This window comes from Pipistrellus kuhlii, unplaced genomic scaffold, assembly GCF_014108245.1.
Source record: "Pipistrellus kuhlii isolate mPipKuh1 unplaced genomic scaffold, mPipKuh1.p scaffold_m20_p_8, whole genome shotgun sequence".
Taxonomy (NCBI): Eukaryota; Metazoa; Chordata; class Mammalia; order Chiroptera; family Vespertilionidae; genus Pipistrellus; species Pipistrellus kuhlii.
The window spans coordinates 43299397-43321670 of NW_023425584.1; the positions used below are offsets into that span (position 1 = coordinate 43299397).

General features: G+C 46.2%; 2 protein-coding genes across 17 annotated transcripts in view; one reads left to right on the top strand and one right to left on the bottom strand.

Annotated features, from left to right (window-relative positions):
- Positions 1-997: 997 nt before the first annotated feature.
- Positions 998-19549, top strand: NOCT (nocturnin). Of its 6 annotated transcripts, none has more exons than XM_036424826.2 (3): positions 998-1394; positions 17020-17289; positions 18193-19549. In XM_036424826.2, the coding sequence occupies exons 1-3, from the start codon at positions 1196-1198 to the stop codon at positions 19026-19028; spliced, it is 1305 nt and encodes a 434-aa protein (XP_036280719.1). In that variant the 5' UTR covers positions 998-1195; the 3' UTR covers positions 19029-19549. The 6 variants fall into 6 exon arrangements, with proteins under 6 accessions (XP_036280719.1, XP_045432369.1, XP_045432370.1 ...); XM_045576413.1 differs by lacking the exon at positions 998-1394 and adding an exon at positions 1590-1695 and having other exon boundaries at positions 17018-17289; XM_045576414.1 differs by lacking the exon at positions 998-1394 and adding an exon at positions 10417-10549.
- A 165-nt stretch (positions 19550-19714) lies between these two features.
- Positions 19715-22274, bottom strand: part of ELF2 (E74 like ETS transcription factor 2) — a 94874-nt gene continuing 92314 nt past the window's right edge. For 10 of the 11 annotated variants that reach the window (XM_045576412.1, XM_036424821.2, XM_036424820.2 and 7 more), the window contains one exon: positions 19715-21091. The gene's annotated coding sequence lies outside the window, so the exon portion shown is untranslated. The remainder of the gene's footprint in view (positions 21092-22274) is intronic. The other variant, XM_045576408.1, reaches the window with a different exon arrangement.

Genomic DNA, 22274 nt, shown 5'->3' on the forward strand with positions numbered 1-22274 from the left:
CCTTACTCACATCCTTGCCCAACTCACAAAGCACAGCAGCTCACCACTCTTTCCTACCAAATCGAGTCTATTATAATCTCTGCCCTTCCACAATGTATCTTGCCCAAGCATCCATTCTCTTACTCCTTAGCTTCCATCCTGCATGACTAAAAGGGAGAGTTGTTTTCCCCCCCAAATACTTCCAGGGCTTTGTGCTTACCTCCTTTCTTCACCTATCAATCACCCTCACTCTTCCCCTCTCCCCCAAACTTCCACACGTGTACATTCTAGACTTACACATTAATGGCCCAATGTCAACTGTCCTCATCATAAACCTCCTGGGAACTCCAGGCCCGTTATAACCCCTATCGCCAAATTTATGACAACGTGTGGTACCGATCGATCTTAATCTACCTTGTAAAGCATTACGGTCTGATTTCTCACGATCTTCTGCCCTCCGCCTTGCAAAGCAACCTTGGGGAAAGGGACACTTATCGTATTCATCGCCCACGCAACAGAAGGTGCTTTATTGTGCTCAAAATCATTGAATGCTCAATATCATTGAATGTAATATATGTGCTCAATGTCATTTATTGTGCTCAACATCATTGAATTCAGACAAACGAGCAGGAAGCGTACGCCCTTTGCTGTATTCACATTCACACGCACACACGGATGCGGTCTTCCACTCGACACACACGTGTCCAAGAGCCCAGCCCTGGAACTGCCTTGGGGACTCCCAGCCTGTGGGCGCTTCCATTCCAGCCATCTGGAGGGGAGGGCTCATTTCTTTAAAACCGCTCCATCGGATGCTTCAGACCTTCTTAGGCCTCAGACATCCTCCTCTCCACCATTAGATGTTCATATGTTTCCTTTACAAATAAAATTATCCCGATTCTTGGACTATGGCCCGGTCGCGCCTGGGTCCGCCCCACGCAACACCCCCTCTGTCCTCCTTGGTAGCGCCCGCTTTGTCAGCGTGCCGGCTCGCCGGTTACTAACCTCCAGGTCTCAGTGCTCCGTCGGCAGTGCCGCCGCCGCCACAGCAGAAGCCGCGCTCCCGCCTCTGCCTCGGGCTCTTCGCCGCTCCGGACTCCCCCGGCTCGGAGCGTCCCTTCCCGGGGACGACCCGAGAGCCTGCTCACCCGCCGTCTCGGCCGTGCTCCGCTCCTCGGGCGTGCGAGGGGCCGCGGTGGTGGTGGCAGCGGCGCCCGGCATGTATCAGAGCCGGCGGCGGCTCTGCTCCGCCCTGCTGCACCGGGACGCCGCCGGCCTGCGCCGCCGGCCCGGCCCCGGCCCCGGCCCCGGCCCCGGCCCGCGCGGCCAGCGGTCCCCCTGGGCGGCCGCCCCCCGGCCCGCGCCCCCGCGGCTCCCGGCGGCGGCCTCGGGCGCGGCGACGCTGTGCGCGCGGACAGGTGAGTGGACGCTGTGCGCCGCGGAATGAATGGGCGCGGAGGGCGGGCGGCGGTGAATGGGAGCCGGCGGCGGGGCGGGCGGCGGGCGGCGGGCGGGCGTTCCCTCCCGCTCTCTCCCCTCTTCCCCGGCCCTTCCCTGCCGGGGGTTCGCATCCGGAACGCTGTGTTGGGATTCATTCACTGTGTTTGATCCCTGGGACTTCTCGCCTGGACCTCCCTTATATTCCCCCCTTGCTGAGCCGAAAATGATTCGTGTTGGTTTTCCTTCATATTCCGCGAATTATGGAAATTTACGTAAAAAAGTAATAACTGAAAGTGACACTTATTTGACCCTGTGGCTTGCAGGGTCTCGATGTTCTGTTTGTTGATATATATATATATATATATATATATATATATATACACACACACACACACACACACACACACACAATGACTCGCTTTACATTTTTTTTTTTTTTGAGCCTTCCGTTCCTAATACGTCCTCTATGTTCTATGTATCTGGGTTAAGATCTTGTAAAGGTGATGTCTTCTCCGTGAGCCAATTTTAAAACACCACATAAGACTTTTCCTCCTTTTTTTTTTTTTCCACCTCGGTTTCTTCCTGAGGACACATGTTTGTGGCCACAAAATACAAACAATTTAATCCTACTTGTAAAATGAGTAAGTTTCTCTTTCAGACTGGCATTTCACACTGAAAAGTGTATTTGGGTTTGTGCCCAAGTTAGGGTGTTGCTGTTTGAGACCCACCCTTACATTATAAACACACACATTTCACTCCACAAGTTTTGGAATCATTTAAGGACAAACTGGAAGAATATGTCCAATGTGACTTTCTTTAATTAATGAAAGTGATAATCCAGAATGTGATTGAAAGCCAAGACTTGAAACTCTATTCAGATTATTGGCAAATGTTATGCTGAGGCTTTTATTTATATTTATGTATTTATTTATTTAAGCCCTTCTCGAACTAAAATGACTAAAGGAGACACAAATTTATTACAAAGCTAACCATGAGTAGTACGCTGCCATGTAGAATAATGGGAAGCGGTATAATTCTGCACTAACCGGCTGAGGCATCCTTATGAAATCAAGATGTTACACTGGTAGCTGAGACTCTAAGGTAGGTAGTTCTTTAGAAAGGGTGAACTTTCCCAGGTCTGTAAGAATTAGGCACACTGAAATAACTGGTGGAATAAGTAGACCATATACGTTAGTGTTTTACTTGCTGGGAGTTTTCAGGAGGAGCGTTACTAGGTTGGGGGGGGGGGGAAGAAAAAGGACCAGTTGGAGTCTCCTGTCTGTGCTCATACCATTAAGCCCCTCAGGGGAGAGTTAGTCAGTGGGTCCTCCTTGGAAACAGATAGCTGTGTAACACGGATGTACATAGCTGTGCTGTTAGCTGAGGGAAAACATGGTCAGGTCACACCGAACACTGGGAATGTGTTTTATGAGCTTTTTTTTAAAAGTCCTCTTGAAACACCCTCGTTTCACATAGAAAGAAATCGTTATGGCCCTCAAGCTACTGTAGACAGTTGCTACATACCGGTAATCTAGGCAGTCTTCCTGTTTCGTGTCCTTTTACTGTCATCTACTTGTCAGGATAACTGGTTGCTCTATCATTCAATCATTTCCAAAAGTTTAGAATGTCTCGGGCACTTTGGTTGCTTTATTTCGGGAAGTAAAACAACGTGAGTCTTAGTCTGCCTTTTAAGGTTTCACTGCCCTGTAAGACAGGTGAGATTTGCAAAAAGAAATAACTAATGAGATTGAACACCTTTCCCTTTAAGATAAACAGCACGAGGGTGTGGGAGATGAGGAAGTCCCTCTCGGCACAGGCCATCTGTAGGGGCTCTGGAAGCGTGCTGCCTGATGGTGAAGATGGCTTTTCCAGGCTGAGGCTGCTCATAGCGCGCTGGGTGTGCTGACCTGTGTGAGGTCCCCATGTGTAGTACCTGGGGGACTGCGCTTGTGCTTTCCCCTGAAAAAAGGGGGAGGGTGCGGTTGAGATGGGCCTTGAAGCATGGTTAGTATTGAAAGATTGAAACATTTTGTTTGGGGAAGAGCCAGGAGCAGGGGGTGGGGGGAGGCATGGATGCAGGGTGAGAGAAGAGGCGCCTTGCAACATATTTCTCAAGAGCCTCAGAGTCACATTAGGTGCTCTTAAAACTGTTGTGCCAGGTCTCGGACCAGTGGGGTCAGACCAAACCTGGGTTCAGCAACCTCAGAGGTCTGGCCAAGAACAATATTCGGAGCCAAGACTCAGACCCTGAGAAGATAAGATTTATCAGGCAAACTAGGACACTCAAATGGAAATTGCAGCCAGAGCTGCCCTGCAGAGTGGACGAGGGCTCCTTTTAAACCCTCAGCTGAGTTAACTGCTTTCTTCTGCAAGCTGACTTCCCTGGGCCGTTCTGTCTCTTCTGTGCTGGGGAGGAAGTTACTTTCCCCTAGCCCCTGGGTCAACCAAATGCTGGGGAGAAAAGATGTGGAGTGCTCTGCATGGCCTGAGGCATTAGGGTGGAGAGGTCTTAGGGTGAGAACATGAATAACAATACTTATTCCCGATCCTGCCATTCTGAGATGGAGAGAAATATTAAAGGCAAAGTCTTGACTATCTCCAACTCTCTCCAACGCCTACTCCACCCATTCTTATTCATTGCTAGGCATCCTTTGTCCCTGGTGACCTTCTGTCACTAGTCCTGGCTCTGCCCTTGCCTGCCTGCCTGCCTACCACAAATGCACGCAGATTCATGACGCCTCCTGTGGGTCTATTAAACAGAATAGTTATTGCCGGGCCCCAGGTTCCATATCACTTAACAAAATAACAGCCATAATAAAACTCCAGTTATGTGTGCATTCCCCAAAGCGTAGACATGTGGCAAGAGAAGCCTTCCAAGAGCTAACAGCGATTCTCTTCAGAAAGTCCTGGGGGTAGTAAGTCCCCACACTTGTCCCCATTCCATGATCAGCTCCTCCCTGGCGTATGCCCCTTGGCAATCAGAGGTCACCGGGAAGATGAGCGCAGTCCCTTTGCAGTCCTCCACTGCTAGGCTGTTAGAATTTCCAGGGGACATTGTTTCGCACCTTTTCTCCTAAAAGGACGGCAGCCGCCAGGCAGAAGCCACAGTGACTGTCGGGTGGAAGTGCGGAAGTGCAGGCAGGAGGCCTCTGGGCTGTCCCCCAGGGGCCCCTCCTCAGGTAACGGACTTGCTCTTCTCCACCACTGGGATGTGTTACTTCTTCCTCAGAACAATTTTAAAAGCAAATACCAGCTCACTGGAGGAGACAGCTTTATTTACTGTGTTCCTCAATTGTGAACAAGCTGCTTGGGAGAGGGAAGAAATGGGAACGCCTGTAATTATCAAGCTTCCACAGAAACGAATTGCCTTCCCCGTGGGAGAACTAAGGTAGTTTTCCTGTAACGTTCCATGGTAAGAGTTTGGATACAGTACTGTTGGACACAGTACACTCAAATGGCAAACTCTTACCTGGTGTCTCATGACTAATTGTGGCAGCAGTTGACAAAAAAGAGTAGTAATTGACTAAAAAGTGGCTGGGTTTGGGGAAAACACCTTTGCTTCCAGTGGGTGAAAGGAAGGAGAGGGGACCTCCAGGTGCCTGGAGAAGGGGACGGGAATGTGAGCAGTGCTGTTAGCGCCCACCCCTCTTTTCCGAAGGCACTGGTTCCTGGAAAGTTTGAGGAGACTGGGAGAGGATTCTGAGAAAGGGTTAAGATCCTCCGAGTTTGGGCCTCATATAATTCAAAAGACCCTGGAGGGAGAATAGTTACCGGAAGAAAAGCAGGCTTTTAGGAAAGGAAGGCATCGGTGTATTTGTGGGAGTGGAACCAGACAGCCAGTGGCTCTGGGCTGCTGGTCACCACCTGAGCCAGTGAAGCAGAGGCAGGGCTGAGTCACGGATGAGCGTTTATTCCAACGATGCCGGCAGTATGGGAGAGGACTAGGTCATTCGTAAACATTTGCTCTGTCCCTTCCCCCCATCAGCCATCTGCTTATAGGGTTACCAGAACAAAAATTACATGGGGAAGTAGGCGAAGGGAATAAGAATGAGTATACAAAGGTAAAAATGGGTCTGACAGGCGAGGGGAAGTAGGCAAAAGGAAAAAGAATGGATAAGAGAAATGGGTATTACTGGCCTGGGTTGGGACTCCATTGTTTGGGCAACAAGGTTATTAATCTTTCCATGATAATAAGTAGCTTCTCATTTTGTTTTTGTAGTAAAAGGAAGAGATTTATTGAGAAACAAGCACGACTCCCACAGGGGGAGGGGGAAAGAGTCCTGATAGGTAGTTCTTGAATGAGAATGCACTGCATTCCAAGGTGGATTATAGATAGGTACCACTCCACAGCCAGGTTAGAAGGTGCTTGCTTTAATTTAGAACTACAATCGAGGTTAACAGAGCATGGTTAATGTTTCTTATAACTATAGTAAGCCCCCGTATTCTACTTCTGCCCCACGGCAGTGGATCAGTGTAGCTGTACAACTTTTGGAGTGACCAGGTGGATACACGTAGTATTATGGAGGTTTCTGTGGTGTCTGCTGAGAGAGGAGGGCATGGGTGGTTACATTCTGGTTTCTTGGGAAAGGGAGGAGGGGGAGAGGTCTTTGCTGTGAGGAGTCACTAATCACAATGTATAGGTCCTTGATAACCACTTGGAAAATAGAAATTGGATAGATGACATCCATAGATTTTGGCTCCATAGTAGAACCATCTACTTCAACAAAAACAAAAAACCAGTTAAAGTATTTTGGATTTACTATTAGAATAGGGGAAATCTGACTTCCCGAGGAAGGAGTAAGACCTCCATTGAAATCTTAGCTGGCTGCTCTCTTGTCTGTACAACAGTGGTCAAAGCAACACGTGAGAACATGCCAGCCACTGTGAGAACATGCCAGCCACTGACGGGGAGACGGGCAGGAGTGCCCAGGGCAAAGAAAGCTAAAGAAAATTATTGCCATCAGCTTTGGCCGTTTCTGTGAAGCCCTTTTCCCCTTCCACTATCAAAAAAGGGATGAGCACCGAAGCCGGTTTGACTCAGTGGTAGAGCATCAGTCTGCGGACTGAAAGGTCCCAGGTTCGATTCTAGTCAAGGGCATGTACATTGGTCGCGGGCACATCCCCGGTGGGGGGGGGGGGGGGGTGCAAGAGGCAGCTGGTTGATGTTTCTCTCTCTATCTCTCTCCCTTCCTCTCTGTAAAAAAATCAATAAAATATATATTTAAAAAAAAGAGGGATGAGCCCATTGGGATCTTCTGGGTTTTCATGTCTGCCAGTGGGGCCTGAGCATGTGGTGACTAGCCCAGTGGACAGCACTTCCTGACAACCCAGGTGAGTTGCCAGCGAGGGTATTTGTTTTCCTAAAGGCTCAAACGCCTGCTAGAAGTTTCTTACGAATGAAGTTTCTTATTTTCATGAGAAGTCCATTGAAGTGAGTGCCTGGAAGTTACCAGCAGCCATAATTACAATAAAGAATTATTGCGGTAATCCTAGCTGGTTTGGCTTAGTGGATAGAGAGTCTGCCTGGGGACTGAAAGGTCCTGGGTTCGATTCCAGTCAAGGGCACATGCCTGGGTTGTGGGCCCAATCCCCAGTAGGGGGTGTGCTTCTCTCATCATTGATGCTTCTATCTCTCCCTCTTCCTTCCTCTCTGAAAATCAATAAAAGATTAAAAATTATTGTGGTCTGTCTGGGAAGTGCATTAGGCTTGTCACATCCTCTCTCTTTCTTCCTTTCCCTTTTCTTTCCTTTCCTCTAACTCTCGCACTTCCAGTACTTAGGCAGGCTGGCTGCCAGTCTGCAGATATGCTTGTGACTCACCATGCCTCATCCGGTGCGGAGTGCAAAGTAAATTGCTTTGTAGATTTTAGTGATACTTTGAATATAGCAGTTTTCAGTTTCCTCTCAATGTTTTGCTGTCATGGATGGTAACCATTGTGGAGAAGGAAGATGTCATCTTTCAAATTATAGGTCAGATTTTCTAGATTTGGCTGAGATGTACTCTACAGTTAATTTCTATAGTGGTTTTTAAAAATTTATTTATTGATAGATTGATTTTAGAGAAAGAGAAAGGGGGGAGAGGCAGGAAGAGAAACATCAGTTTGTTCCTCTGATTTATGCATTCATTGGTTGATTCTTGTATGTGCCTTAACCAGGGATCAAACCCACAACCTTGGTGTATTAGGGTGACACTCTAACCAACTGAGCTACCCAGTCAGGGCCTAAATAAAGTCTTTTAGATCCAAAAGTAACACTTGCTCATTACCAAAAACCTTTTCCCTCAGAACTTTAAATATCTTTGAGTATGTATTATCTTTATAAGCATATAGGACTTTTCTTATTCTTGTTCCGAAGTTCCATCAAAGTCAATGTCTATTATGTGGTTTTCTTTTCTTTCTTTCTTTTTTTTTTCTTAAACGTATTTTTATTGATTTCAGAGAGGAAGAGGGAGAGAGAGATAGAAACATCAATGATGAGAGAGAATCATTGATCCGCTGCCTCCTGCACACCCCCAATTGGGGATCGAGCCCTCAACCAGGGCACGCGCCCTTGTCTGGAATTGAACCTGGGACCCTATATCTGCAGGCCAACGCTCTGAGCCAAACCAAGGCCTAACCAGGAATTGAACCAGCGACCTCTGGTTGCATGAGTCCATGCTCAAGCACCAAGCCACACCACAGAGCCAAATGTCATTTTTGTTGTTGTTGTTGTTGCTTGTTTTTTTGTTAATCCTCACCCAAGGATATTTTCCCATTGATTTTGGAGCAAGTGGAAGAGAGAAGGAAAGACAGAGAAATACCGATGTTGCCTCCTGCACAAGCCCTGACCAGAGCTTACACTGAGTAGAAACATGCAACTGAGGTACATGCCCTTGACCAGAATCAACCCTTTGGTCTGCAGGCTGATGCTCTGTCCACTGAGCCAAACCAGCCAGGGCCCAACTGTCATTCTTGCATGGGCTGTTCTAACAGTTTCCCCTCAGCTTCTCCCATCCTTTTGTTGACCCAGCATAGAGTTTCTAGAAGCTTCCTCTGGAAGAACCATATTTAATTTATCTTTGGTAGCTAGGAAATATTCCAAACTTTGTAGGCCATGCCTCTCTGTTACCACCACTCTGTTACTCCCATTGCAGTGTGGGAACAGCCACACATAACACATCGGCTTTATTATGGACACTAAAATTTTCGTGTCATACAATTTTCACATGTCATGAAATATTACACCGTTCCTTTCAGCTTTCACATTTCCATTTACATCTATAAAAAATGGGCCATTTCCTTGAGTGTCCCAGGAACGTTAGTGGTGAGCACCGTGTCCTAACAGCCCTGAGGCTCGCGCGGACAGCCATGTCCCGGCAGCCTGTGGTTTCTCTGCTCCTTCACAGCCCCCTGCAGGGTCATTGCGCTGGAAAGGCCCAGTTTGTGCAAGTGATTGGCAAGCCAGCTGGTGGCACCACCAGCTATAAGCGTTCTAACCCACGCCATTTTTGTGGCAGCATTTCTTCTTCAGGAGTAATACTTTCTGGATGAATCTGGCCGGACTGCAGGTACAGCTCAGCCTCCTCTGGAAAGCACTTTGGACCTCCCATCTGCTCTGTGACTGCGGCCTCGCAGGGAAAGGTCGCTGGGATTGTCGCTGTGTGTAGGTGCTTGTATTTTTAGACACGTTGGGCCGAGAGTCCTGACCTTCACTTGATATCTCAGGCAGCGCCACACGGGGTGTTATGCTGCTTCGTACACTTTGTGCCGTGCCAGTGGGTGTGCTGGGTGGCAGTGACGTCCACGGGAGGCGGTGGAATTCGACCTGTTTACTCCCGTGTGCGCCCCTGGCCAGGCTCCATCCCAGTTGTCCTAGCTCAGAACCAGCAGAGATGCAGGTGAGCGGTCCAAGGGGCAGGTGGCCTCCTCCAGCGTCCTCACTGTTATGCAATCGGGAGAAAACTGCAGCCTCTGCTCCCCAGGTGCCACACCTGTGAAGTGGTGAATCAGGACCAGCTCTGCTGGGCTGCTGGGAGAGGAGTGAAATGCCTGGCAGCAGTATGGTACAGGGAAGGCTGTCTGATGATAACAGCCTTCTTTCTCCTGAGCCCCAGAGAGTGAGCTGCACTAAATGGGACAGAGCGGCTAACCTTTTAGCTGACAGTAGGATGTGCTGGGCATAGCTCCTTTACCTGGATCCTCACTGCAGCCCAGAGGCAAGGCTGCACTGATCCCCAGAGGGAGGCGCTGAGGCACAGAGAAGGGACTAAGTCGATCCAGGAATGCTATTAGTGAAGGGAGGAGCCGGAATTTGAAGCCAGGCAGCCTAACAAGTCATGTGTGTGGATGTTTTCCCTCTGAAAACTGTGGCCTGAGCATGTCAAACTCAAAGGCTAACAGGCCAAATGAGGCATGCGGTCCATGAGCCGTGAGTTTGACATGCCTGCTTTAGCCTGATCTTCGCCGTAGCGTGCTCCATTGCTAGGACTCCAGGCAGGCCTGCCCACCGCTCACCAGTGCTCAGTAGCAGACATTTGAAGACTGCCTGGCCACTGACTAAAATATCTGACCCTCCCCAGAGTGTCTGCCTAGGTTGGCCCTTAGAATCCAGTCTCTAGGAGCCAGCCAGGAATCAGTGTCTTACAGCCTCTCACTCAGTTGTAAAATAAAGCCTGGCTGGGCAAGCAAGGTAGACAGTCCCTGCCCTCGTGGAGCTTACAATCTAATGAGCCAGGGACAGGAAGTGTAATTCAAATATTTAAGAGCAATTTAAGGAAAGCAGGCGTGGTGTAAGAGAGAAGCTGTAGGCCTTGCCCTTAAAGCTGTGCAGGCAGAGGAACTAGGAATCTATTGATTTCTGCAGCCCTCTCTAAGTAAAGGCACCACATATCCAGCATCCAGGCTTTCTCATGTCAGTGGGCATCTTGCGAGTGTTTTCACCTTTGAAAGGTTGAAGGTGGGGCCACGTTTACTCAGGAACCCAGGCAAAGTGAGCCATGCGCCCTGGCTGCGGTGGTGCAGCACGCGGCCGCTAGGTGGCAGCACAGGACCGCTCGGCGGCGCCTTCCTGTGACGTCTGTCGTTTACAGTTTGTGGGGACTTGCCCGGCCGAGGTTTCCTTGGGCCCGAGGTTGGGCAGCTCCGCAGCTTCCCAGGTGTGTACCCAGATAACCTTGACTTTCGTTGAGTTTTTGGTTTTTAACCCGCGGTTTTGCCAAGCCCCGGTGTCGAGAGGCTAAGCCCCAGCTTGGGGGTGAGCAGTGGATCCGGGCGGAGCGGTGTGGGCTGGGGAGGAAGCAGTGGCCGGGCAGCTGCAGGGCATGGCGTGGCCCGCGTCCTCCGCTGGGAGCCCCGGGGGCGGGCAGGGCCGGGGCGGGCGTGTGGGGGAGACCGTGCAGCCGGTGTGCGTGTCGGCCAATAGGGCTCTTTCTCCTCCAGTGCCAGTCGTCAGTCCCAGGTCGCTTCCAGACTCTGGCGGTCAGCACTCTGGGACCTTGTGTTGGGGTCTGCTTTTGCGCCAGACGTGGTGACTGGCAATCCGGAGAGTAACGTGTATTCTAATTAATCGCTGGCAAATCTTTAAAGACCATCACAAGATAAGAATTTTCTATTCCTATAAAGTAAAGTAGCAGTGAGTTAATAATGCATCCGGTTCTCAGTGTATAGAGAAATGTGCTCATGGAATTGGGCAGTGGCAAGCGATGGGAGTGGTGTTGCTACATGAACAGCTAGGCGTAAGAAATCTGTCTTGATCTGCCTGTTTCCTGTGTAAATTATATGATGTATATCATAGAGAATGGTGGCTGGTACTTTTTCTCCTGAAGTGGCTCAATGGAGGGAGGGAGGAGAGGAAAGAAGGAATTTTGGGCAAAAAAAAGAACAAAAACAAACCAGATAACTTGTGAGGTCTAATAGAAAATACTCACATCCAAACACACATAAAATTGGAACTAGAAGCTAGTATGAGTGTCAGATTTGAGCAGAGGTTTTATCAAGACTTTGTATTTTTCAATATCTTAATGTTACCAATCGAATTATTTGTGCCATCTCACCTTAGGCTTTTGGTGGTGAGCTATTCTGAAACTTGATAATCTTTTTTGAAGGCCTGAATAGCAACCCCTATTAAGGCATAAAAACTTCAGGAGATTGGCTTGAAATACTGCAATTGGACATGTGTTTATGTGTGAAACGAATTTTTTTAAATAGTTGATACTCATAAAAAGAAAAAAGTTAATGTTCTTTCTAAGGACAGGTGAGAGACAATGATTATCCCTGGCATCATTCTTTTTTTTTTTTTTAACTTTTTTTTCTTTTCTTTTTAAAAAAATATATTTTATTGATTTTACACGGAGAAGAATTGAGAGAGATAGAGTCAGAAATGTCGATGAGAGAGAAACATCGACCAGCTGCCTCTTGCACCCCTCCACTGGGGATGTGCTCGCAACCAAGGTACGTGCCCATGACCGGAATCGAACCTGGGACCTTTCAGTCCTCAGGCCGACGCTCTATCCACTGAGCCAAACCGGTTTCAGCTCATTTCTTAGGATGGGAGAGGGGGAGAAAGTCCCCCATAATCTTCAGCTTTCTTTTCAATTTTAAGTAAACGGCCTTTCTATTACTACATCACAGTTCCTAAGTGGGCCTAAGTCCTGGTACTGTGTTAAAAATGTAAAAATAGTATGCGAAGTCTTTATAGTGTTCACTTTGATTTATTAATTTTCTAGCTTGGGAATTAATTCATTTGTCAAAGTCTCCATCCCCTCTTAAAGATCCCCGCACATCCTGGTTGATATCGGAAATGCAGTTGAGATCCACCCATGTTGCATGGATGAATCCTGCAGGTCAACAGCTTGTTTCTCTTTATCGCTGCATACCATTGCACTGTGTGGTGTACCATAGTCGTCTGTGTTTGCGCAGCGAAGGGCATCTTGGTTGCTTCAAATTTTGGCGATTATGAATAAAACTGCTTATACACATTTGCGTGAACCTACATTTTCAGTTCACTTACATAAATACCTGGGCACATGAGTCCTAGGCCGTATATTAAATCTGAGCTTAGATTAGAAACTGCCAACCTGTCTGTCTTCCAGACTGGCTGTGCATGGGAAGCAGCACACAGGAGTCTATGGAGGATTGGCATTGTTCATTTAAATGTTGGGCAGACTGGCCAGTGAAGCCACCACAGCCTGGGCTTTTCTTTGTGGGGAGATTTTCACATAATTCCATATCCTTGCTGTCCTAGTTGAACTCCAGAGCAGAGGCGGGATGTCTCAGAGGCGCTCCCGGCTTGTTGCATGCACGGCCCCGACACGCTGGTTCTGACAGCTCTGCCCAGGTTTCTGGTTGCCTTTGCGGGAGAGGATTTGTCAGCATCCTTGGGACATCCTGCCAGAGTCCTGCTTCGGTGGGTTCTCATACATCGCCCGTCAGCCGGCGAACAGCGGTAGAATAATATTCAGAATGCTCTTGCTTCCATCTCCAGCCACATCTCTCTCCTTTGGGGTCAAATTTTCCTTAAAGTACTTCTGTCTGTGCTATCTCCTCATCTCCCCACAACGCCACCAAATCCCAGAAGTTGGCTGCTGTTAAGTCACTGGCGTTTTCCATGTTGGAAGCCCAGGTCTGTTGTTGGTCTCAGTTTTCTTCGCACCGTCCAGCAGCGCCTGACACAGGAGATGCCCGACTCGTGGGTGAGGTCCTTTTTGTCTCCGGGAAGATCAGGCTGCCTTGCCTTCCTCCTCCTCCGCCGTCCTCTGACCCGTGTTTCTCTAAACTCACTTCAGTGTCCTGTCCACTAACATCTCCCAGACATTTGTTTCCAGTTTGCACCTCTCTCCTGAACGTCAGTCATAGCTAATGGCCAAACTTGTTTTCCGCAAACTCACCAAATCTTCCCAACAAGTACTGTTGGCAACTCCGTCCCTCTCGTCCGGCAGCAGTTTTGGGGGCCTTTTGACGACTCCTCTCATAGAGCATGACAAGCCATCAACAAGAGTTTCTGTTACCTGTTGAGATTTACTCAGAATCCCACCGCTTTGACTATTACTAGTCCAAGCTACAAGAGTCTCTTGCCTGGATTATAACTGTCTTCTAATAGGTTTCCTATGTCTGCCCTTACTTCCCGACATTGTAATTTAACACATTGCCCCGTGAGGCTTTTCATGTAAATCAGATTCTCTCTGCTGCCTGGAGTTCTCCACGGTTTCCCATCTCAGCGGAAGTCCTTAGGAAGGCCCTTATCTGCTCCCCCGTCCTCACTGACCTCATCTCTGGCCACTCCAAGCCACTGCGGTCGCCCTGCCAAGCATGCTCCGTTCCCAGGGCTCCTGCATCTGCTCCTCCTCTGCCCGGTGGTCTTATGCTGGGTCTGCGTGAGCTCACCACCTCCCACTTCACCTCTCGGAGCCTCCTGGAGCTCCTGTGGAAGGTGGCAGCTCCCTGCTACTAGCATTCCATTTGCCTTTCTCTGTTTTTCTCCATAGCACTTCTCCCATGTGACAAACTGTCTTCCCCGCTACAACACAAGCTCCCCGAGGAGTTTAGCGTGGTTACTGAATTATCTCCAGTGTGTGTGTGTGTGTGTGTGTGTGTGTGTGTAAAACAAACCATTCTTAGCTCGAGGACTGCACAGAAATACTCTGCCTGTAGTTTGCCAGTCCCTGCTCCAGTAATTCCCACAAGAAGGTCTGCTAGAGTCAATATTGGTTTTGCTGGATAGAAAATTCTTGAGTCACATGTAGATGAGCCATATAGTATTTTTCTTATAAGTTACTTGCTGGTTTTGCCTATATGTCCAAGGGACTTTTCTCTCTCTCTTTACAGTCCAGTTGGTGTTGGTTACTCTGGGTTGATATCCTCAGGTATGTGGCATGTTATTTTAATGTGTAGTTTCAAGTGTTGTGGGTTTTTTTGTTATTTTTTTCCCCTCAGAATGACAAAAACCAAGCTTAATGCATTGATGATTGAAAAAAATCCATGATACATTTTTAACCTGATTTTTTTCTTATTCTTTTTTCCAGTTTGAGGTATAATTAATAAATAAAAATTACATATATTTAAGGTATACCATGTGATATTTTGCTATGTGTATACATTGTGAAATGAATACCTCAGTCATGCTAATTAACATCTGCCCTCTCACATCGTGCTGCTGTGTGTGTGTGTGTGTGTGTGTGTGTGTGTAGTAAGCACTTAAGATTTACTGTTCAAGATTTCGAGCAGATAAAAGTTTTATTAACTATAGTCACCATATTATATAGTAGAACTCCACAACTTAATTCATCCTGCATGGCTGAAACTTTGTATTCTTTAAGTTTCTGATTTATAGTTTTTAATGTTTCATTTCATGCATTGGATTTCTTGCTACTACAACTCCTGTTATTCATGTGTGTTTTGAATTGTCTTTGCTTAAAATAAGCACATACTATTTACCACTATCTCCTATGCTTTTTCTCATTTTTCAATTTTCCTATTCTGATTTAGGCCAGTTACCATTTTCTTAATGACCTTCAACTCATTTTGCAATAGGATACTGTTTTGATTTGCTTTCTGGGGACACCGTTCTGGCATGCTTTCATTGTCTGGACAGATGTTATTCTGTTCCATATTCTTTTTATTGGAGGTGTTTTCTAATTTTCTAGAAGGAAGTGTAGTTCAGGGTATTCTGGCTTCATATAACAACTCAAACCATGAACTCACTCCTATTGGGCACTTATCCTCTTTTTCACTTACCTGCTTTTTATCACAGTTAACCACCTCAGTACTCAGCTTGCAAAGATATGAAGCCATCAAAATGATGTAGAACGATTCTGTTGAAACGGAGCTACATTGAGCTGGTAGTTAGTTCCTCTGATAAATGTTGCTGTTCGCTTCAAATTCAAAGCACTCCACTGTGCCTGGGAGTTTGCTGTGGCCCATGTGACACTGACCTAGAGCTGAGGTGATGCTGACCTGACAACATTTAGTAGGCTCTTAACTTTAAAAAAAAAAGTGGAGGTACATAAGCAAGATTTTCAAAGTTGTTCTGCCAGCCAAAAGGAAAAGCTCTTTCTTTGGACCTATGCACTCAGGCAAGCAGATTGATTAAAAAGAACATATTCAAATCCGTTTGAAAACAGGTGTGTATGTGCCCACCGGTGCATGTGCACGTGTGTGAGAAAGAAGTCTTGCTTGCCGATGCATGTACACTTAAATGTATGCTGGGAAAACTAGGGTGTTTCTTTGCTTTAATCTAGTTTTCTTGAGGGGGAAAATACTTTGAGTTGATGAAAAGGAATGACAGCATGCTTTATTGACCTTGCTATTTAAAAAATTGGTGCTAAATATTTGAATTTGACTGACAGCTAGTTTCAGATACAGTCCATCAGATCCTGCTAAATAATGTTTTGTGTGTGTGTGTTTTAATATATTTTATTGATTTTTTTACAGAGAGGAAGGAAGAGGGATAGAGAGTTAGAAACATCAGTCAGCTGCCTCCTGCACACACACACACCCTTACTGGGGATGTGCCCGCAACTAAGGTACATGCTTTTGATCAGAATCGAACCCAGGACCTTTCTGTCCGCAGGCTGACGCTCTATTCACTGAGCCAAACAGGTTTTGGCTACACAATGTATTTTCATAGAGAAAATTTTGTGTCATTCAAAAGAAGGCAAAGTATATGGATGTGGTAGGAAAATCCAAATTCCTCCATACCAATATTCATCATACACAGAAATTTGGAAGTGATTCCAAGTAAAACATACCCCTAATTTATACCATGGTGAACAGAAAGAATGGTTGACTTCCAAAAGACCAATCACAAATCGCTGCTTACAAAGTTTCCCTCATGCTAATTAGCTGAAGGCCGGGCTCGGTTCTCCTTAGTGATTTAAAAAGGAAGCATAGACAGTGCCCAGAAGGCAGTGTGCCGCCTGCACATCTCCTCACCTTCTTTCTGCAGGATCCCAAGAAATGTGGGCAGCTACCTCTTGACCCTTTCCCTCCTCCAATACCTTTTCTGATTTCTTGTGTGTTTTTTTAAGAAATATGCCATTGACAGCAGATTATCCACTGTATTCTCAGTGTGGCTCACAGAGCTCTGCAAAAAGCTGACATGTAAGCAAGAGGAGATGTGGGTTTAATGCAGCCATTTCTTTCCTGCAGGGATCTGAGAGGTCTCATGCTAGAGCAGCAGCCTGCTCTAACCTAGTCTCTTCTCCAGGATTAACATGGGCTTCCTAACATCTGCCTCTTTACAAAACTGGTTTTCGTGTTTTTGAAATTATGTAGAAAAAGGAATAGGGGTTTTGTTTCAACTATGCTTTTTTAAGACTGGGTATATAAGTTATAAAGACAAGTGGTAGGTGAGGGGAAGCGATAAAGATACGGCATTTTTCCCTTGTAAGAATTACCTTAGTGCTGAGAGGCCAATTTTAATAATGTTTTCAGTGACCTGTCCCAGTAGAAAGGTAGAACCTGGGAAGGCCTTTAGTCTGCCTGTGCCAGTGACAGCATTTCCCTGCATCAAGGTCTCTGCTTCTGTGGACAGTAAAAGCTTTCCCCTCTAGCGGAGCCGGGTGGAAAGTGAAGAAAGGCAGGAAAAGGAGCCGAGTGTGTAACTGTGTTTTCTTTTCCTTCCCTGCAGCCTGTTCCATGGGAAACGGCACGAGCAGACTCTACAGCGCTCTCGCCAAGACCCTGAACAGCAGCGCCGCCTCCCAGCACCCGCAGTATTTGGAGTCCCCGGACCCAGAACATCTGGAGCCCATTGACCCCAAAGAGCTCCTCGAGGAATGCAGGGCGGTCCTGCAGAGCCGGCCTCCCCGGTTCCAGAGGGACTTCGTGGACCTGAAGACAGATTGCCCCAGTAGCCACCCCCTTATAAGGGTCATGCAGTGGAACATCCTCGCCCAAGGTAAGCTGGTGCTTCGCTCCTGAGCCGCTCGGTTTGTGGTGACCGCCTCTCTGCCTCTGCACGTGCTGCTGCCCCGGCTCCGTGGAGGGAAGAAACGTGGGCGATGGAGCTGTAAGATGGGGTGACGGGGGCAAGTTAGGAAAGGAAGTCTTCTGGTTTTCACTAATAAACCCAGCAACTGGAGACGTATTCCTAATTACCTTCCATGTCTATAGGCCATCCACGTACAATGAAAGTCTACTTCCCAGCCCTTAAATCTAAAGGGCCCATAACCTGTCAGCCTCATTACTTTTGTTGTGTCCACCTTTCAGTCCACAGCACCAAGACAGCATTTGCAAGGGAGAAACCGAGTCTCCTGAATGGGTCACACATGGGACTTGCTACAGGGGATGGGAGCTGTGTGGGTGGTGCTGAACCTGTCATCCTACGGCCATATTCTCATCCATTCGCACTTTTTTCCCTGGTGTTAGCTCTCATGTAGCAGTTTGAAATTTTAAGGAAAGGGAACAAAAGGGCTACCTTTTTGCCCTTTTCTCCCCCAGAATAGGGCATGCTTGCTGACTTCCCAATCTTTGGTTCATTTTTTTCCAGCTGCTCCTAAGTAGGAAAAGCTGCCCATTTATTCTGAGTAGTATCTATATCCATTCATAATCGGTGTTGAAATTAGTATATGGAGTTAAACATGTCTATCTCATCTGACATAGTTTAGATCCCTGGAACTGCAAAGAATACTTTTTAAAGCTAAAACTTAGTGCTGTTTAGGCAGAGAAGAATCACCCACAGCGCCTGGAGGAGGAAGCACTGGGAGGGTCTTGAGTCCTATCAAAAACCCAAGGAGACTCCCAGGCACTTAAAGTCATGATTCTGTAGTAGCTGACAACCGACTGGCTTTTTTTATTTCAGCTCTTGGGGAAGGCAAAGACAACTTTGCACAGTGCCCCGTTGAAGCACTCAGGTGGGAAGAGCGCAAGTGTCTCATCCTGGAAGAAATCCTAGCCTACCAGCCTGACATCCTGTGTCTCCAAGAGGTGGACCACTATTTTGACACCTTCCAACCCCTCCTCAGCAGACTGGGCTATCGAGGCACTTTTTTCCCCAAGCCCTTGTCACCTTGTCTAGATGTAGAGCATAACAATGGGCCAGATGGCTGTGCCTTGTTTTTCCTCCAGAACCGATTCAAGTTAGTCCACAGTACCAACATCAGGCTGACGGCCATGGCCCTGAAAACCAACCAGGTGGCCATCATACAGACCCTAGAGTGCAAGGAGTCCGGTCGGCAGTTCTGCATTGCAGTCACCCACTTAAAAGCACGATCTGGCTGGGAGCAGTTTCGATCAGCTCAAGGCTGTGATCTTCTCCGGAACCTGCAGAACATCACCCAAGGAGCCAAGATTCCCCTCATTGTTTGTGGGGACTTCAATGCAGAGCCAACAGAGGACGTCTACAAACATTTTGCTTCCTCCAGCCTCAACCTGAGTAGCGCCTACAAGCTGCTGAGTCCAGATGGGCAGTCAGAACCTCCGTATACTTCCTGGAAGATCCGGACCTCAGGGGAGTACCGGCACACCCTGGACTATATCTGGTATTCTAAACACTCTCTGAGTGTGAGGTCAGCTCTGGATTTGCTCACTGAAGAACAGATTGGAGCCAGCCGGCTCCCATCCTTCAATTATCCTTCAGACCACCTGTCTCTAGTGTGTGACTTCAGCTTTAATAAGGAACCTGATGGACTTTCATAAACACTTTGTAATCACAAGTCTTAACCAGGGATGTTTCAGGAAAACAAATAGGATAAGTTGCCTGAGGAAGGATTCCCAGTTTCTCTCACTTCACTTTCCATGTTTCCAGCATGCCTCAGGGAAGGAGTCCCACTAGTTCACAAATGTTTTCCATTAAACCCTTCAGCGAAAAAGGTGTTTGCACTCCAGTTTTGGCTTTTTTCCCCTTTCCCATAGCATTAAATTTAGATCAATTAAGGGCATTCTCAATTAGTCTTGTGTTGAAGCTTTCAGTTTGATGACACTATAAAAATACTTTTGAGTCTTCCATAATTAACAAGTATGCTGGAACAATTTCTTCAGACAGTATTTCAAGTTATTTATTTGTGGTTTTAAATGTCAAGATATGCATGCATGGCAATGTTTGTATTTTTAGCATTGCAAACATTTAAAAACCATGCAAATGTAAGTTATAGAATAATTTATAGTAATTTTCTTAAGGCTTTAAGATGTTTTTATTTGGGGTCTAACAAAATAGTGAACAAAGGAACTATTTAGCCTGGAGGCCTCGGGGTTTGTTTTTGTTTTTTTGTTTTGTTTTTTCACTGTATTCCCCCATGCAATCTTGGCTGCCACAGTCAGACAGAAAGCCGAGGACCCTTTTTTCTTGCACCTGCACTGGAACCTTGGCAGCAACATGTTTTTGTTTTTAAATGGAAATAGCTGGCCTTGATAAGTTCTTCATAACAATTCTTGCTGTGCCTCCATGTTCCCATTGTATTTCTTGAAGAGATCCCATGACCAGTTGGTCTTTGTTATTTAATCACTGTTACTTTTACAGTTTTCTGTTGGAATGCTATTGGTATACATAAGTGGCCAATGTCACAGTGATTTGTATTGGAATGTGCTTTTCTAGTAAAATCAGTGGGCCCTTTTCAGAGATGGGTAACTAGAAAGCCTGTTCACAAGGCTATTCAAAGTGTCTAGAAAGAAATGTAAAAGGAAAGATAACCTGGAATTCTTTCATTGGGAAAAAAAAAATGCGGTCAAGGTAACAGGTGAAGCCCCTTCCAAGCAAAATCCCAGCAAATAACCTATTGGTAATAAATATTTTAATCCATGAGTTGTATATATTTAAAATTAATAAATCGTCTTTTAAAACTAGTACTGTAATAGCTTGTATTTTTAGCCTAAAAAGAATCTGGTAGGTTTGATCTTTTATACCAACTTCAGAGAGGAAGGTAGAGGGAGATATAGAAACCTCAATGATGAGAGATTCATTTATCGGCTGGCTGCCTCCTACAGGCCCCACACTGAGAATCGAGTCCACAACTCAGGCATATGTGCTGACCAGGAATCAAACCCAGGACCCTTCAGTCCACAGGCCAACGCTCTGTCCACAGCTAAACCAGCTAGGGTGGTTTGATATTTTTATACTGTTAACATGGTGGGTTCACTATTCATTTACACACAGAATTTCTAAAGCAGATCTATAGCTGCACATTGAAGACATCTTTGCTGTGCTTATGTAAGATGGTATCTCTCAGTGCCAATGTTGGAGCTCCCAAAATGGTTCACCCAAGTATTCTGCACTGGAACCACTTTTGAAACAAACGTTTCTCAGTACATTGTAAACAAACTCTTGGGACTACCTGGAAGGAATGGCAAGCACAAAAAACATCCATACTATTTGGTTCAAATCTTAGCATGGCTAATAGTGATCATGTTGCTGAGAAACACTAATTAGAATACTTATGTACAGGCATTAAATATTGTTTACGTACCCCAAAGTACACCAACCTGAGAGATCACGACAGCCTTGAGTAAACAAATCTGAATGAGAATGAAAGTCAATATGTGAATTTCAGGTGTCCAACAATATAGTCACCAGCCACTTACAGATAGGGACAGGTTCTGAGAAATGCATCATTAGCGGGTTTCAGCATCATGTGAGCATTATCGTGTACTTACAAAAACTGCAGTACAGCCCACTACACACCCAGGCTGAATGACAGAGCCTTTTGCTCTGTAGGGGAGGGAAATAATGTTCACTCTATCCTTTTAGGTTCTTGTTTGAGACATCCCTGTAATAAAAGATTAACAGAAAAACAAATTTAATAAACATGTACCGTTTGCCTTCTGTATACATGGAGACCCAGGAAAACACTAGATTAACTTCAACGAAGTGGCTGGGCCACCACCATGAAGACTACAGCTGAAGACACTGTTAGGGGTATGGGAAAATACTAGGAAAAGAACAAATAAGAGGGAGGTTGTTATGGAGGGTAAGGAGTAATGGGTTACTGGCAACATTTATTGAGCGGAGGGGAAGAGATTTCAGATGGATGAGTTGGACATTCAAGAGGAAACAGCCAGATGGCGAGTAAATAAACCCATCTAAGGCCTAAAGAAGAGGCTAGAACAATATATTTGGTAGTAGACACCATAAGAATGGGTGGGATTGTCTAATATATTGAGATATCATAACATTAAATAAGAGTGCTATGTTCCAGGCACTGGTTCTAAATCCTTAACATATTACTCAATTCTTCCAACTACTCTGAGGGCCCCATATGGGAAAGCTGAAGGAAAGCAAAGTCAACTAGGAGTTGGTCATACAGGAGGAAAACTGCAAGAGGGGAGTTATGGAAAACCAAGAGAATTTAAGAAGGCAGAGGCACAAGATCATGTGAAAAAAATAAAGCAGTTTGACTTGACCACTGGATTACTGGAGACTTCAACAGTAACTGTTTCTAAGTCAGAATTCAGACTATAATTAAGAAAGACAAAATGATGGGTTAGTAAGTGTTGTAACAGGAAAGAGGTAGGAGTGAAAGGGAATGAGATGCTGAATTCAGAAGGTACATCTGCCTCTCGAGACTAGTGCTGGATGCATGCTAGAATAAGATGCTCTTATAGCAAAGATTCCAGATTGGGGTAGTTGACAGCTCATGATCTCCATGTTCCCTAATCCCCAGGTTTGCTGGTTATTTGGTAAGCAGAGTGGTGAAGGCTGGAATTGTTGCTGAAAAATGACCTGAGGACTAAATGGACAGATCGTTCATTGTTCACAAGCCTGGTGAGGCTGGAAACTAGATGCATCAAGCTATTATATGGTTTTCCAATATGCTGGACACAAAAAGCAAATATGATCTATAGTTCAAAAGGTTGAAACTGAAAGGCATACACCTGGTAAATATCAATCACCAGAAGCACACCAATTAGTATATGCTGTGAACCTGTTTCCAAATTTAGACCATAAGTGTA